Source organism: Globicephala melas, chromosome 2 (assembly GCF_963455315.2).
Source record: "Globicephala melas chromosome 2, mGloMel1.2, whole genome shotgun sequence".
Taxonomy (NCBI): domain Eukaryota; kingdom Metazoa; phylum Chordata; class Mammalia; order Artiodactyla; family Delphinidae; genus Globicephala; species Globicephala melas.
The window spans coordinates 102,747,835-102,765,490 of NC_083315.2; the positions used below are offsets into that span (position 1 = coordinate 102,747,835).

Here is a 17,656-nt window from a genome sequence, read left to right on the forward strand (position 1 = left end):
AAACTGACACCAGAAAGCGCTGAATTAAGGTGTGGGAGCCACCAAGCAAAGAAGAGAACTGAGTTCAAACAAAACTTTCCCCACTCTAGGTAGAGTCTTAGCCCCCTGCAGTGCCTCAGACAGAATGTACTGTCTAATAAATTCTCCATAGCAACAAGGTGAAAAAACTCTGGAATTGAGGCTTCTTTCCTACTTCTCAATTCAACATCTTGCCTACAAATATAAATTGAAATCATGGGGTTATACATCTCTAATATTTTTTGGTCAGAGGTAATATTTTTTATTCTTCCTCCAGCAAATACCATCTCTCCTCTATGCTTAATTTTTCTCCACAGCATTTATTACCATCTGATGTGCTGTATATTTTACTTGCTTATTCATTCGTTATTTAGCTCTCCACTGACTGGAACACAAGCTCCATGATGGCAGAGATTTTGTCTGTTTTCTTCACTGCCTTAACTCCAGCACTTAGAAATCTGGCACAATATGGGCACTCAACAAACGTGTGGAATGAATGAGTGGATGAAATGTGGAATGAATGAGTACTACATATCCTGCACTGTGCTGAATGCTGGGGATATAATAGTGCACAAGGCTGGTGACAACTTTGCCCTCAGAAATGCTTTATCCAAGCCTCATCTATCCACTAACAAGATTTTCTGAAGGGTAGATAATAAAGCACTCTAGAACACCAAATAACTTACTCTTGGAGAGCAGACATAAGAGCTCCTACATTCCTTGGACATTCCCCCATGACAGGGATAAAATGGGGTGGAGCAGGGAAGGGGTGGGGATGGCAGGCTTTCTCGTGAAAGAAAGACTTCCATTTTTCAAAACTAAGTGATGGAATTCCATGAATTAGCACAAGTGGAGAGGAAGCCATACTGAAAAGGTCAAAGCTTAGAACATGAAAAGGAAGATGGCAGACTTGGATGATTGACAAATGGAATATGGAGCAGGTCACATTGAGCCCTTTGCCTTTTCTCCCTCCTTAGGTGACCACATTCTATGGATTGATGAGTGTGTCTTCCCAACCATAAAAGGAGAGCATACGAATTGGATGAAGCATTTCTCTTGCTGGTCCCCAAGATGACACTACTCCAGCAGCCCCAGGAGAGAATCTGCCACCTCATCTACACTTGCAGATCCACATGCCTCCCAAAAACTGTCCCAATAGACAGGGAAGCTGACATAAAACATGCTTACCTCAGTGATGTTCTTGGTTTTTCCTCATCTCCAGGAACCTGAGGAATTTGAAGTAACTGTGGAGAAAGCTGGAGGGTTTTCACAATTCCTCGCAAAACTTTAGGGATTCCGCCTCCAGGACTTCTGGTTGTGCTGGGACCACAAGGCCCAGGGTAGGCCTCGGAGTTGCTTTCCATCCTCACTTGTCACCTAAGAGAAGTGAGCAATATTTCTCAGAGACAGTAGAAGGAAAGTCAGCATCCACAGAGACAATACCAAAAAAAGCAAACAAACAAACAAAAAGCCCACATAGCTTGGGTCTGAGTTGTCAGCAGCTCTGTCACATCCAAGGCCTCCTCGCCCATAAAGACTTCAACTATGTCTGCAGAGCACGTTATGGTCATGAGTGATTAACGGAAGGTTAACTACCTCAGTTGCCTTAAGGAGGAAGAAGAGTTTCATGCACCAAGTTTATAAATAAAAGAACCACAAAGGAGCCAATATTACTGCACTACATGTTGAAACCAGACAGTTGACCCAGTAGCAATAACACTCCTCTGTAATAAGAATTAAAATCTCTGAGTTCACAACTAGTCCATTTCTCAGCATCCAAACCATCATTATGTTTTCCACATGAAGGATCTCCTTCTCAGCCCTACGGCCCTACCGCTATGCCCCGCAACACACAGAGTGTTAGAATGGTGAGAAACTTCAATCAGCTCCTGGTTCATCCTCTTCCACTGAAGATGCAGAAACTGAGGAATGGAGAAATTGACTTTCTCTCCAGCCCACAGCCAGCGGGTGGCAAAGCCAAATCCAACCCCTGGTCATAAATACCTCCCACCACACCCTGACACCCGGTTGCCACGGGAAAGCACCCTATTAGCCCTGTATTTTCAGTCTGCATCCCTGCTATGCTATTCTCCCCTCCGGTCAGCTGGAGAATCTCCTCCTAGCCAAGTTGAGCTGCAGGAGTAAAAAGTCTCATAGTTGTTGCAGGAGTACAGAGCCTCAAAGTACTCCAGAGGGTCCACTACACTTCCACCCTTGCTTTCTACCCCTTTCTAAAGAAACTCCTTGAAATCTCAAATCCTGCCCTGGGTCCTTTCGCATTCCTTTGGGAGACTAGCTCCACACCGAGTGCATAGCAGCTGTTCAGTATAAAGAAGAAAGGCTGCTCTCCCGCTCTCTCTCCACCCAAGTAAACCCCACTCATTAGGGACCCTGCTCCTCACTCCCTGCCTTTGTCCCCATGGCAGTACCTCTGACCCTTTCTACTGAGGAATAAACAGATCAATGGCCAGAGCCTGCCTTCCCTTCAGAGACAAAAATCTCCTCCCCAAGGGTGTGGAGAAAAGGGAGGCCTCTTGCACTGTTGGTGGGAATGTAAACTGATACAGCCACTATGGAGAACAGTATGGAGGTTCCTTAAAAAACTAAACATAGAACTACCATATGATCCAGCAATCCCACTACTGGGCATATACCCTGAGAAAACCATAATTCAAAAAGAGACATGCACCCCAATGTTCATTGCAGCACTATTTACAATAGCCAGGACATGGAAGCAACCTAAGTGTCCATCAACAGATGAATGGATAAAGAAGATGTGGCACATATATACAATGGAATATTACTCAGCCATAAAAAGAAACGAAATTGAGTTATTTGTAGTGAGGTGGATGGAGATAGAGTCTGTCATAAAGAGTGAAGTAAGTCAGAAAGAGAAAAACAAATACCATATGCTAACACATATCTATGGAATCTAAAAAAATATGGTTCTGAAGAACCTAGGGGCAGGACAGGAATAAAGACGCAGACGTAGAGAATGGACTTGAGGACACGGGGAGGGGGAAGGGTAAGCTGGGATGAAGTGAGAGAGTAGCACTGACATACATACACTACCAAATGTAAAATAGATAGCTAGTGGGAAGCAGCTGCATAGCACAGGGAGATCAGCTCGATGCTTTGTGACCACCTAGAGGGGTGGGATAGGGAGGGTGGGAGGGAGACGCAAGAGGGAGGGTATATGGGGATATATGTATGCATATAGCTGATTCACTTTGTTATACAGCGGAAACTAACACAACAGTGTAAAGCAATTATACTCCAATAAAGATGTTAAAAAAAAATCTCCTCCCCCTTCTTTTTCAGAATAAATGCAATTCCACAATATGACAATGCTGTTAAGAAAAAGAAAGCTAATGAGTTGCTATAAGATTATAAGAATGGCAATGTTATTATACTCAGCACTGGTCAGTTCTTCCCACAGGGTCACTGGCCTGGCACGTTCCTGAATTAGCCTGAGTAAGTCTTAGTGAAATTAAACAGTGTTGAATTGCAGCCTGTGAAGAGTTATTATACAATGGAAAAGAAACCCACTAGAGTGGAACGTGTGTTCAAAACCTACTCTTGCCGTGTAAGAACCTGAGCCCATCACCTCCCTTCCCCAGGCTCATTTACAAGGGCAGGAAGCAGGAACTGATACAGCCTGAGGTCCCTTCCCTTCTCACCTTCTATGATGCTATGATTAGTCATCCCCATTTCCTATGAGCGAGAAAAAGAGAAAACATTCTGAAATTTCAGCAAAAAGAAGTTCAAAATGAAAAATCTCCTTGAAATGAAAATCATCAACAGCTGTAAAGAGGTACTAGTAAAAATAATCATTGATGGCCTACAGGCATGGGGTACTTTTGTATGTGTAAGTCGCTGCTCAAAGTAGTTTACATGTTTTAATTTGTTTAATCTTCAAACAATCCATTGCTACTATTGTCCTTATTTTGTAGAAAAAACACGGAAGCGGAAGCGAGGTGAGGGTAAGGCATTGCCCAAGGTCATACTACGGCTGAGTGGCTGAGTTTGGACACAAGCCCAGGCAGCCTGCCTCCAAAGATATTGTGCAACCCAAGAGGCTCCATTTTCTGGAGCTTATTAAAACCTGTCTTTTAAAACATGTCTGTGGGCAAAAGAGTGGGTCCGATACCTTCCCAAAGTCCTTTCTGACTGTAGCAGGCTCTATTCTATAAAAGGAAGCTATTCAAGGAGTGAAGAACTATCTCCTGTTGGGTCCCCCATGATACTACCCTTACTTTTCTTTTTTATTGGAGTATAATTGCTTTACAACGTTGTGTTCGTTTCTGCTGTACAATGACCATGTGTAAAATAGTAGCCAGTGGGAACATGCTATAAAGCACAGGAAGCTCAGCTCGGTGCTCTGTGACGACCTAGATGGGTGGGATGGTCTAAAAAATTTAGTCTATAAACTGCATATATGTTTTCATATATGAGTTCTTTTGATAGTAAAAAGAGCATGGGTTGTGGAATCAGACAAAAGTGAGGAAGAATCACAACTCCTCAGTTACTGTAGGACCTTGAACAAGGTTGCTTAACTTCTCTAAACCTCTATTTCCTCATGGATAAAATACAGATAATAATACTTATGTCACAGAGTTATTACAAAGATTAAATGAAATAATTGCTAGAAATCAGCTGGCACTCCTGGGTGACTAGCACACCAAAGGTGCTCAGTAATGCTAATACTCTAACTCCTCAGCTCTTAATGGTCTGAAGGAGGGTGGTTTTTACCCAGAAGAGAGAAGAATGAAGGATCTAAAATGGGAGGAGGGTTTCCCTGGTGGTGCAGTGGTTAAGAATCTGCCTACCAATGCAGGGGACACAGGCTCGAGCCCTGGTCCGGGAAGATCCCACATGCCACGGAGCAACTAAGCTCGTGCGCTATAACTACTGAGCCTGCGCTCTAGAGACTGCGTGCCACAACTACTGAAGCCCGCAGGCCTAGGGCCTGTGCTCTGCAACAAGAGAAGCCACCGCAGTGAGAAGCCCGCTCTCTGCAACTAGAGAAATCCCGCTTGCAGCAAACAAGATACAACACAGCCAAAAATAAAATAAATAAATTTATTTTAAAATAAATAAATAAATAAAATGGGAGGAAACATTGACAATGACCACTAACATTTTTTCAAACCAATAAGTCCAAATGTGCTGCCAGCATATTTTTCATTAAAATATCTCATCAGGAATGTTCTTCCCACACGACCTGTCTAATTCTTTCCATGCATTGACAATAGTGAAAGTCTCAAAGACAAATGCAGTATTGGGAGGATCTAGGTCCCCAATAACATACTGTGTCTTCATTGTCCTTTGTCTGTACCAGATGAAGGTGGCCCAGGCCGGTCTCAGCTCTAGCAGAAGTAACAAGGAGAATGAATTTTGCATGCCAAACTCTTTTCCAATAGACATGGTTTGGATGTCTAGGATAATAGCTACAAGGAACTCTCAATTTTCAGAAAGCTCAGCCTTCTAGCTTTGAGGATATTCCCCTGCAGGGCCTTACCAGTCGTAGGCTATTTAATTAATGTACTTTATTAGGATACAGAGATGTTTTTTCATCCTTAAAAAGGAAAGTATTAAGTTTCGTTACTAACCTGTGAGGGGTTACATTTGTCCATCCTCATGCTGCCCGTGCTTTCTACCTAGGGTTAGCTCACTATGGCATTTGGCCAAGAAAACCATGTTCCCCTAAATGAATCCCAAAGAGCAATATCCTCACTGCAGTACTTTGGCTTCTTCCATTAAAAAAAAAAAAAAAACTATACAGACCTTATCCAGGGGAAATAGGAAGAAAAGCCAGGGAATCAGAGCTGCTCTCTTGCCAGAAATGCATGTTCTGATGGGAAAAGATGGTGAAGGGTGTCTGCACCAAATTCCACGTGGGAAAAAAGCTGTCTGAGATCGGAGGAAACTTCCGTCTGCTAAAAGGAGCCAGCAGCCTGTTGACAAAACATTGGGGGCGGGGGGAGTCAGAACTCCTCCTTTTGTGTGACTTTAGATAAGTCACTTAAACTCTTTGAGCCTCAGATTCTCATGTGTACAATAAAGAGTTTATATTAGATGATTGCTATGCTTCCTTCAACACTAACAAACTATAGGTCTCTGCCCAGCAAGAAAGAGAAGGAAGCAGCTGTGGGACAAAGGGGATCAGATGTCACAGATTCCCAAGATTGTGATGCACAGATTCCTGCCTGGCTGATTCCTTTATGTGACTCAATAAGGATAAAATCAGAAAAAGAACTAAACAAAATACACTCATGATTAATCAAAGGGGATTGAAAGTCATTGCTAACCTCACACCTGCCTTGCTTTGCCTTCAGCTCACCTCCCTTGGGATATTCCTCCTCTTTAATGCCTCATCGGGATTTTTCAAAAACTGTGATCACTCACGGTTGAAGCTTTTCATCTCCCATGTATAAAAGGATATGCAAAGAGAGTTCAGTCTCCTGTTGAGTCTCTGCCAAGGTCTTAGCCTGGCAGTTCTGGGAAAAGAGCCAAAGACCCCATATTTCTTGGCTGTTAACATTCTCCCATCTGTGCTCAAGTCGGCAGGCTGGGCTTCAGGCTGTGGCTTGTCTGTAGTCTTACAGATAAGGAACTCTAGGTTTTCTAAAGAGACTCCAGAGAATGTTTCTGCAAGAAAGTAACTTGGCCCTCAAGTAACCAGACAGAGGATTATCTGGTTATATTTGGGGACAGTAAGAAAAAGACCAGGAAGTCTATATTCTATATTATAGCCTCAGAATCCAATCTCATCCTCCAATCCAATCCAATCACTTCAGGTACTGATATTAATTAGATCTTAGGTAATGTTCATAAATATCAATGTCATCTGTGTTCCCAATACAGGGTGTCCTACATCGTACACACGCAGGTGGAGAGGGTAATGTCCTCAGGTATGATAACAGCCCTTAACAGCATTCAAAAAGGAAAGACCTGCAAAACACAAGACATCTCACTGTGTTTCTGAGCCAGAGGCTCTGCTAAACAACAGAATCGGGGATCAGACCAATTGTCCACTGTGTCTCCCTGATTGAACTCACACAAAATAGCAGCTGCCATTTTTACTCCATGCAAGGCATTCAGACCCAAGTTCCCTGAAATGTTGTTACCAACATTCTGATGGAAAAGTACATGTTCCAAACTGTTAAATCTGACCATTCTCTAAGCATGGGATTTTCTCTTTTTCTGTAAATGTTCTAGCTTATTTTTATTTTCTAGTATTTCCTTTCTGAAGCTAATTCCCAAAGGGCTCTCCTATGCTTTCTCATTCCCATTACAAGGTCAACATACAAGTTGAATATTTTAATTTCTTCAGACACCTCTATGGAGAGATTTCCACTTCCGTTTCTCTGTTATCCCAGGCACCTACCAGGAGCAAGGAGCTCAAGCTTGGACAACCTTGGGATATACAGCAACAATAAACATGCTCTCCATGTCATTGTCCCATGGCCAATTACTCAGTGTCTTCGGTGGCATTTGTTTCTCAATATTTTTCTCTAATCTTGATCCTTGGGCCTCCACTTTATAAATTCATACTTTCTTCTTTGAAATCCTCCCAGCGTCCCTCACCCTGAGCTTTACCCCTTCCAACAATGACATTTCTCAGATCATTTGCATCTCAACAGGGAAATGATGCAAAACAGGTCCCTTCCTATTCCGGTTTTTTGCTTCCCACTCCTACCCCTACCCATTCAGGTCTGGAAAGTTAGCACCACCTTGCGCCATTCATGAGCATTTTCTCAGAGATCTGTTTCCAGAGAAGCATTTTGCATGTTCTGAAGGGAGAAGATGGGTGAAGGATATCTTTTGGGGACCAAGACTGAAGCCCACTGATATTGTGACTCTTGAAGGTGCTTGACTCAGAAAGACTGAAAGTTTCTACCTAAATCCAGGTCCAGCTACTTCATCACTGTAATTTGCCATTGGAAAAAGGATGGGCTATCTACATATCACTCCTCTAAAGGCACAGAACTGAATCTTAAATTCTACCTGATGTTTGGATTGTGAAGCTCCAGGACAAAGGCTGGGATGCACCAGTTCTGTGAACTCTAAAGGGAGCTGTCCAGATTATATGCCTTCAATGGAAAAAAGAAGTGCTGTCACCTTAGAAACTCCAACTCTGGTCTACTTGTGTTCTCTGATACCACACCTCATTCTATCATGTATTTATGGCAGATCTGGTCTATTCAGAAATAACCTGGACCAAGTCAACATAGTCTTTGTTAGTCTTCAACTCAAAGTGAAGTAAGGGAATCTGACTCCAGAGTAAAATCTTCCCCCCTCTCCAGTACAGGCTCCAAAAGCTACGTATAGAGCAGGTCTCTAACCACCCCATTTTTACATTTGGATGTATTTCTCCCACTTCCTGTACATTGTTTCTTCGTACAAATAATTCAGTGATAAAAATTGAGACTCCATCCTACATACACTGATTACCTCAACTATCAGGGCAGATTGAGTGTACGGAGGGAGGACAATTTTATACCAAGATTTATTTATCTCTGTTTTCAGGAAAAGAACAATAGACACTTTCTCCCTACAATGGCTTTCTCACTGATGGATTATTTGCCACAAGGGGTTCAAATGGTTCTGCCATCGCTTTTTGGCTTCCACACCCCAAGCCATCTGGTCTCCATCACAGCTGAAGGAGGATCTCCTTGTTCAGCATTGTTGATGCCATCACACTGATCCCAGAAGTCAGACCTGACTACACAGATTAGCTAATAAACCAGGGAAAGCCCGTGTTCTAAGACAGAGGTGGAAAGTGGTGGGATGGATGGGACCAGGGTGCTGGGAAACTGCTCAAGTCTACCGCTGACTCAGTCTTCTCATCACCTGCCTAATGCGTCCAAGAGATGCGTCTTCCTTATGAGGTACCAGAGACTCAGAATATCCACATCCTGTGGTTCCTGTACCCCCTAACACCCCACATTTGAGTTCCTTTCCTATTCAGAGAACAAAAGCTGCTGGCTTTGGGCCAGTTCACAACAGATGTAAGGCACAACCGCCAACTACCCAGGAAGCATCCACCAGGGCAGGGCATGAGAATCTGCTTCTTAGAAACTCCCATTCTTGTGGTCCCATCAATCATCTAACACCTGCCCAAAGAGAGACTGAGAGACTTTCTCCTGAGCATATTCTGGGATTTAATGCTTCCTGATGGGAATTGAGATGGCTGAGTTGCGACTAAGTTTAGGAGACTGAGAGTTAAGGGAATTATTGGAAAGCAGGTATTACTCTACATGTACTTTAGGCACACCTGCAAATCTATCCAAAACTTTGATACAATGTCTTCCTAAATCACTGACATTGCCCACCTCACTCTCTGAATCCATGAGGTGATCACACACTGGACAGGCTTTCAAAGCCATGAGCAGCAGAACCTTTCCTTTCTCCACATGCAGGACAATGGAGTTGGGGATTCTGCTCATCAGAATGTTATTGCTAGTCTGTGAAAGGCCTTGCAAAGATGTCCTTGTACTGCAACATTCTGTAAGAGATTGTACTTTGACTTTCTCTAAGGCCGTAGATCTCTTTTGCTACCTTTGTGACCTAAGAGAATGGTCCCTTCTGTGTACTGCCTATTTAGTAAAGCAAAGAATAATAGGAAGCACACGGACAAAGTAAAAGGAAAGACACAAAGACATTAGTATGAGGGAGAATACTGTTGTGGACTCAGAATGTTTATCACTTGAATTGATATTAACCTGAACTTCCTAGAAAATAACGATAAAAACGTCAATATTAAGATATGTATTTTCTTAGTGTCTCTGAAACAAAATATGTGCATTCAAGGAGTACAGAATCCTTGAACCCTGTAGCTTTCACTAAAAGAAGTGCTTAACTGTGGCTGGAATAATCCAGTGTCCTGGCAGTAGCTAAGGGAGGCTGCCAGCTGCCAACCCTCTGCAAACTGTAAAGTAGGTCATCCACAGCTCCTTGTTCTCATCTTTCTGGGCCATTTTCTCGGACCCTCCTCCCCATCACATCCCTCATATGCTTCTATTCTATTCCCATCAAAACCTGGTATCAAGAAATGACCCGAAACTAGTTCATACTAATTTAGAGAACAATGGAAATAGATGGAGGCTTTAGGTTCCTAAGGTTGGGGTGGGAGGGAGGGAACACGGTATTTTAGTAGAGAAAATAGCCAAAAGCTAAAGACTAAAGAAACCATGGCAGAATTTTCAAAGTTTGAGGACACTGCCCACAATGAAAGATGGAAGTTTGTTCTCTCTTTGTTTGGAGGCTCAGTGTGGATCAGGCAAAGAGAGTCTGGAATTTCCCAGAGCAGGCAATTCTTTCTCCGCGTCCAGGAAGACAGAGAACATTAACCTGTCTACAACAGAGGACAGAACTGGGGCCAAAAAGAAAAAAAATAAAAATGATAGATAGATGGATATAGAGATTTCCAGATATAGATATAGATGTAGATATAGATGTGGAAAAAGATTTCATCTCAATAGCAGGAATTGCTTTTTTACAGTTGACAGCCATTCAGCAGTGAAACAAACATGCTTGCGAGAGTGTAAGTTCAGGTGGGTGAATACACTAGAAAGGTTGTCCTCATTGTTTGGGAGCTAGAACTCAATGACCTGAGTTCTTTTCCTCCAGGAAATTCATTATAGAATCTATGTTGAAAGACAACCAGGACTGCTACCAAAAAGCAGCTACAGTTGCTACGTTGGTATATCCTTTCCCAGTTTCTTTATCAATGTATAAATTATTACACACTCTGTATATGTAATTATACCCCCATATACACATTTGTATCTTTTTGAACATTATAAAATCAATTCTCTATGTTATCAGATGCTTTTTCTTAATAGTATTTTTAATAAGCTACATTAATATTGTATCCAGGAATAGTTATGGTATAATCAGTCCTCTTATGGGGAATTTAGGCACCTCCTATATTTCTCCTATTATAAGAATTGCTGTGATGAACATATCTGTATATAACTTTTCATTATTTAAAATTATCATCTGTGTATGTGAGTAAAACTTCATATATATATGAAATTTATATATATGTAAGTCTCACTTTCCCTCAATTAAAGGATTCAAAATAAAGTTTCTTAGCCAACCTGATAATATAAACCCGAGGAGGGATAGATAAATTGTTAAATTCTTCTTTAAATTTTTAATGTATTATTTTGTTACACATGCATATTTAAAATCACATTTCATATAAAATAGTATATTAATTTTGAAATACTTGTTTTTGTCTATTCTCATAGTTCACAGAATTTTTTTTCAAATTCCTCACAAGCATCTCAAATCAATGTATTTGTCATCAAAGAGCTGCTTTTTTAAATAGTCAAACATTTTTTGACAGCAATCAAACTCACTTGTATCTAAATTGCTTGAATTATAGCACATTAGGAGTCCATGTATGAAGTTATCACTAAAATATCTGGAACAACAATATCTATTCACAAAACATTAGGACTGTTCATTGCCACTTATCCTGTAAGTGAATATTCATGATTTACACACACACAAAAAAAATTTACTTTAAGAGGTTTGTTTAGAACTTCCCTGGTGACTCAGTGGTTAAGAATCTGCCTGCCAATGCAGGGGACATGGGTTCGATCGAGCCCTGGTCTGGGAAGATCCCACATGCTGCACAGCAACTAGGCCCGTGCGCCACAACTACTGAACCTACACTCTAGAGCCCGCAAGCCACAATTACTGAGCCTGAGTGCCACAACTACTGAAGCCCGTGCACCTAGAGTCCACGCTCCGCAACAAGAGAAGCCACTGCAATGAGAAGCCCACGCACCGCAACGAAGAGTAGCCTCCGCTCGCCACAACTAGAGAAAGCCCACACACAGCAACGAAGACCCAACGCAGCCAAAATAAATAAATAAATTTATTTTAAAAAATAATAATGTTTAAATAAATAAATTTACCTTAATAAATAAATAAATTATTTATATTAATAAATAATTTTTAATAAATACATAAATAAATTAATTTTTAAATAAATAAAAGATTTGTTTAAACAATATTGAACACTTGTAATTTCAAAGGCTTACTCCCAAGAATAGTTACTAAGTGGTTGTTAAACTTGTTAGTCATCTTTTTCACTAATCTCATCAGCTGACTTCCAGAAGTATCCATGAAGTAGCATTCATTAAGATTATTAGAGGTGAATGTGTCTTCACAAAACTGCTTAACTGTGCAAAATCAAAGAATTGCATAAAAGTATTATAACACTGCTTTCTGTATTTTTGCAAAGAATCAAATATAAGGGGACTCTCTGTTCTCTAAGGATTATAAACCTCACTTTATATTCAAACATATATAGTATTTTCTCACTGTAAATTCCCCAAGGTGGAAATATTTGCTCAAACTAATATGAATATTTTCACACGCTGGATATTAACTAATTAGCTTGCAATAAAAATAAAGCAATATATATTGCTACCAACATCTTACCAGTATTAGAAATATCACATTTTCTAACAAAAGCATTGCTTAAACATCTTTCCAAAAACTAGCTTATTATATCTTCATTTACATTTTTTTTGTTGCTAGAGGACTGAAACATTTTCCTAAGTGAATGTGTCTAACCAATGAGTGAGTTTTTTCATTTATCCTTTGACGATTTATCTTTTAAGATCTTACTGTTTTACTTATTGATTTGTGTGACTGTAATAATTTTGTGCCTCTGAGTTTTATTGCATTTAACCACAATAACAGCATTGGTGAAACGAGATAACTGAGACATTCTAGATGCCAAAGAGCGGTCGGTGATGGCAAAGTGCCAAGGAAGGAAAAAAGGAACAGGAGGGTTATTGTACTGCTGTGTTTCACTGTGACTACGTACCACAGAGGTTGAAGTGTATTAAGCCTTTGTTCAAAAACCCCAGCTGTGATCTACTGTGTATGTCTCAGCATTGGGAGAAGTCTTCTGAGTCTCATGGGGAAATAATGTATGGGTTTAGGGCCCACTTGCCGCCGACTACTTTCTTTAGATATTTATTCCATATTATCTACTGCAATAGTTTCAGATGTAAATGACTATCACCAAATAATCAGTAATAAGGAATCCCACCACATTTTAACAACTTTTATTAAATATACTCAGGGCAAAGTAAAAAATATCATGGACGAAGTAGATGGAACTAACAATGGGGAGCCTGTGTACTGGGTCACACACTCGTATATCATGAGGCAAGAAGCTGAACCCACTTCTGTCTAATTTAAATAATTATTTCTTTAAAGAGCTCAGTGCCCAGTAAAAACAAAACAAGTGCTCGGAAAGTGGTTGTTGTGAACTGAACTCCATCATACAGAGTCCATTTTTTAAAAGACTGTGTTTATAAATTCCATATCTACAAGAAGATCCACAAGGTGAAATTCTGACACTGAATCCCCAATTTCTAACAGTTCATGTGTCTTGTTCTGATGAAAAAAACTGTCAAATGAGGGAGCAGAGATGGCAAGAAGGTCGTTATTAGGTAGCACTGGACAAATGACCCAGTTATGAGATGAAGAGTACAGACCCTTCACAAGTAAAACCTGAGTTATCACAAAGTACCAAGTAAGTAAACAGATGGCGGCAGGGAAACTTTTGTTGGGTAGAGTTAGCTGGGAAGAGCTCTTGGAGATGAACCTTGAGTTGGTCCTTGAAGATGCCACAAGATCCACCCTGACTGGAAATATTATTTCAGAGTCAAGGAATCTTCTCTCTGACCTAATGCCTCTCCTCATCCCAGAGCAAAGGCACCACTTGTCCCCACCCACTTACACTATGTGTTTTTGAAAGATATTTCCTAGGAACTAAGAAAAATTTCTGTTCAATCAGAGGATCAATCAATGTGAATACCACCATCTGATCTGAGAGTTGACCAGTCCTGGGCTCTCTTTCACTCTTCCCCAGACCCTGCATGTGTTCAATGCTAATTAATTAATCCCTTCATCCTGGGATTACAATCCCCAGTTAGCACACCAGGTCCAATTGCTATTTTTAAGTCCACAAGAGAAAAAGTGATGAACAGAGGAGGAAAACTGTACCTATGCTTCCACTCAGATTGTCCAAAATAACTGGGCTTATGGCTTAAAGGATAGAATACATCAGCTCAATAAAAATAAAATCAGAAGAGCCCATTTCAGGGAATATAAACAATTCACAAATATAACACTTTTAATGAAATTCTCATTTTTAGAGCAGAAACAGAACATGTCTTCCCTGGGTTACATATTTCTAAAAGAGCAGATTCTTTTAGATATGAATTTTTCAGCATCTAGTGATGGTTTATAACATTTCTTTCTGGTATAGCGGAATGGAGGCATTCACAGTTACAGGAAGAAGAAATGTGACTAGTTTGGGGCTTCACATAAGAGAAATCATGCAGAAAAAAAAATACTCCAAGCCAAAAGAAGACGTTTTAAAACATTGCAAAATCTCAGATTACTTGCTGGTTGCAATGGGAATATGAAACTTTACAAAGGATAGAATTTTCTGTCACCATCTTATCCTAGTGATCAATCTTAGCCTCATCAAGTCATTAGGTCTATCCTGACATGATGCCATACACAGGACACAACCTCCTTTACACAGTGTTCCTGCCAAAAATAAACAAAGCCTAATCCAACCTTTAGTTCTAGCAGGACACAAGGAAGCTAGAAGAACAAGTTAAAGGATTCCACAAAGAAACACCTAGACAAATCCAGAAGGTGAGACATTCTACAGGACAATAGGCCAGTCCCTTCAATAATCAATGTGATGAAAAGAAAAAACAAGTACAGTGGAGGGAAAGCAGTAGGAGAACTATTACAGAATAAAGAAACTTAAAATGCTTAGCAACCTAATTAAATGCATAGTCTTTGATTAGATTCTTGTTTTTAAAACCACTCAGCAAAAGATATTTGGGAAGAAGTAGGGAAATTTATCATGGACTGGCTACAAAATGATTTTAGGGAATTGTTTACTTTAAGTGGAAAGTCATAATATGGATATGTAGAACAATATTCTTCTTTTTAAAAAAATACATGCTAAAGCAGATAGAAATGAATTGTCATGGTGCTTGTAATTTATTTTTAAGTACTTGACTGAAATAAACAGCAAATATGACAAACATTAACAATTGTTAAATCTAGGTGGAGACTATAAAGATACTGATTCTGTTCACCTCTCTTTTGTAATGTTTCAAATTTTTGTAATAAAATGTTTTTAAAGTTTTCATTTCTAAGTGGCCAAGAAGGCTGCAGCAAGTTTAAGCAGTGAAAAAGTGGAAAACCACATTTATTGAAAATTAGCATACATTTTAAGAATACTGCTCTGCTCAAAGAAACCCTGAACCTGTAGGTGTTTAAACAAATTAAAACTGTATGTTGCTATGACATATTTCTACAACAAAAATGAATCTGCTACTGAATACCTAGGTAGTATAAATAAGAAAACGCCAGTGATGATCTTGCACATTTTGGATTATTCTTATTCAAGAAATAAGCATAAGTGGTATAGCTTAAAATCACTGCCTTTCTAGATAATAATAGCTCAAAATCCAGTCTTCCACTTGTGTGGGGATGGGAGAATGCCAGACTTCTACAGATGTACCAATGGCTCCAATCAGTGGATTGGCAAGCTCACTTCTCCTTCAGTTGGGTAGGCATTACAGAGAAGGTAAGAGAAGATTTTGACAAAAGCCAGTGTATTGGGGACCACCTGACTGAGGGGAACTTGACCAGGTTAATCCGTTCTTGGGGCTTTATATGGGTCCCAGTTTAAAAGCCTGGCCTTTTTTATTTCCAGTCCAGTTGCTAAGTATATTGCTTGACCCCTTAACCATGAAAGCCAAGCCAGTCTATTCCTCCTCTTTACGGTTTTGCCAAAAACTCAAGTCACAATACTAACTACCTGTCACTTAAGCAAGTAAACATTATTTTTAATGGAAAGGCTGAAGTATCACCACAGAAATATAGTATGGGTACTGAACATAATGTGGTCAGATTCTGGGCCTTCGCTGAGCCCTCCCACTGTCCCCAAAGCACCATCTTCATGGATCCAGCATCTGAGACACTGAGTACCACCAAGGAGAACAAACCCCAGGCAAAGGACATACAGATCCATGGTCTTTGACTCTAGAGTTTCCACCAAAGTATTTAGGACAATTTCATCTTTTTTAAGGAATTGGAAAGTCACTGTTCACAATGGCTTCTAACCACTTATTCATCCATCAGTCAAAGCATATGATATAATTGATCTGCTAATCACTAGCAAACAAGAAGAGAGTGGTCAAGCAGTAGAGAAAGCCTGGGTTGACTGCTGCCATTGCAGCTTTGGCAGCACAAACCACATGGATTAAGACAGTGGTTCTCAAAGGATGGTCCATGGACCTCTAGGAGCCCAAAGACATTTTCAGGGAGTTTCCATGAGGTCAGAACTATTTTCATAATAATATCAAAACAATATTTGCCTATCCTAGTGTTGACATCCGCCTTGATGTTGCAAAAGCTTTGGTGGGTAAAACTGATGGTCCCTTAGCATGAGTGAAGTCAGTGGCCTTGATTCTGTGATTCTGTATCAGTGGTCATTGTATTCTTTGTTGGTACGTATTTGCAGGGCAAACAAGCCAATTTCACATAAAAATGTTACTGACTATATTAATTGGCTAGGGCTGCCATAACAAAACACTACAGATTAGGTGACTTAAACAACAGAAATTTATTTTCTCACAGTTTTGAGGCTAGAAATTTAAGATCAAGATTCCCATAGAGCTGGTTTCTCTTTGAATCCTCCCTCCTTGGCTTGGAGATGACCACTTTTTCACTGTGTTCTCATATGGACTTTCCTCTATACATGCATAGCCCTTGTGTCTCTTCTCTTTGTGTGTCCAAATTTCCTCTTCTCATAAGGACATCAGTCAGACTGGATTAGAGTACATTGTAATACAAATCAAATGGCGTCATTTAAACTAAATCATCTATTTAACAGCCATATCTACAAATACAGTTATATCATGAGATATGAGGCATAAGGATAATTAACATATGAATTTGAGGAGGACATAATTCTGTCCATAACATTGAAAAAGCAGTGAAACTATTAATTTTATTAAATCTCAACTCTTGAGTATATGTCTTTTTAGTATTCTGTGTGACAAAAGTGGAAGTACACATAAAGCACTTCTGCTGCATTCCAAATTATCATATTATCTCAAGGGAAAACATTTGTGCAATTGTTTGAGTTGCAAGCTGAACTAGCCACTTTTTCCATTCTTTTTACTTGAAAGAATGACTGACAGACAAATTATGGGTATTCAGACTTGGGTAGCTGTCAGGCATTTTCTTGAAAATGAATGAACTGAGCCTGTCACATCAAGAAAAATAATGGATCATTGTTGCTAATAATAAAAATATAAGCTTTCAAGCAAAAATAGAGTTTAGGGAAACTTGTGTCTGTCACCATGAGCTGTATGGCTCACCAGTATTTAAATACTATTCTGATTTTAAAATACTGGTGGTCATATTAACTCCTGTGATATATTTGATATTGTATAAGAAATATGTCAACACACAAAAGTTGCCTAACTCAGTGAACAAATTATTTCCCAAAAGACCAATGGATAATCATTCAAAACTATGCATAGATGAAAGTGCCATC

The 17,656-nt window shown here is 39.9% G+C and overlaps 1 protein-coding gene and 1 gene segment (V, D, J or C); both read left to right on the forward strand.

Moving 5' to 3' along the window:
• LOC115852091 (T cell receptor alpha chain MC.7.G5-like) overlaps positions 1–17,656 on the forward strand; it is a 358,045-nt gene that overhangs the window by 213,589 nt on the left and 126,800 nt on the right. The gene's annotated exons all lie outside the window — the stretch shown is intronic.
• LOC115852095 (T cell receptor delta constant-like) overlaps positions 1–17,656 on the forward strand; it is a 54,876-nt gene that overhangs the window by 3,364 nt on the left and 33,856 nt on the right. Inside the window, 1 exon segment of the C gene segment in view lies at positions 13,995–14,002. Within this exon segment, the coding sequence occupies positions 13,995–14,002 (8 nt within the window).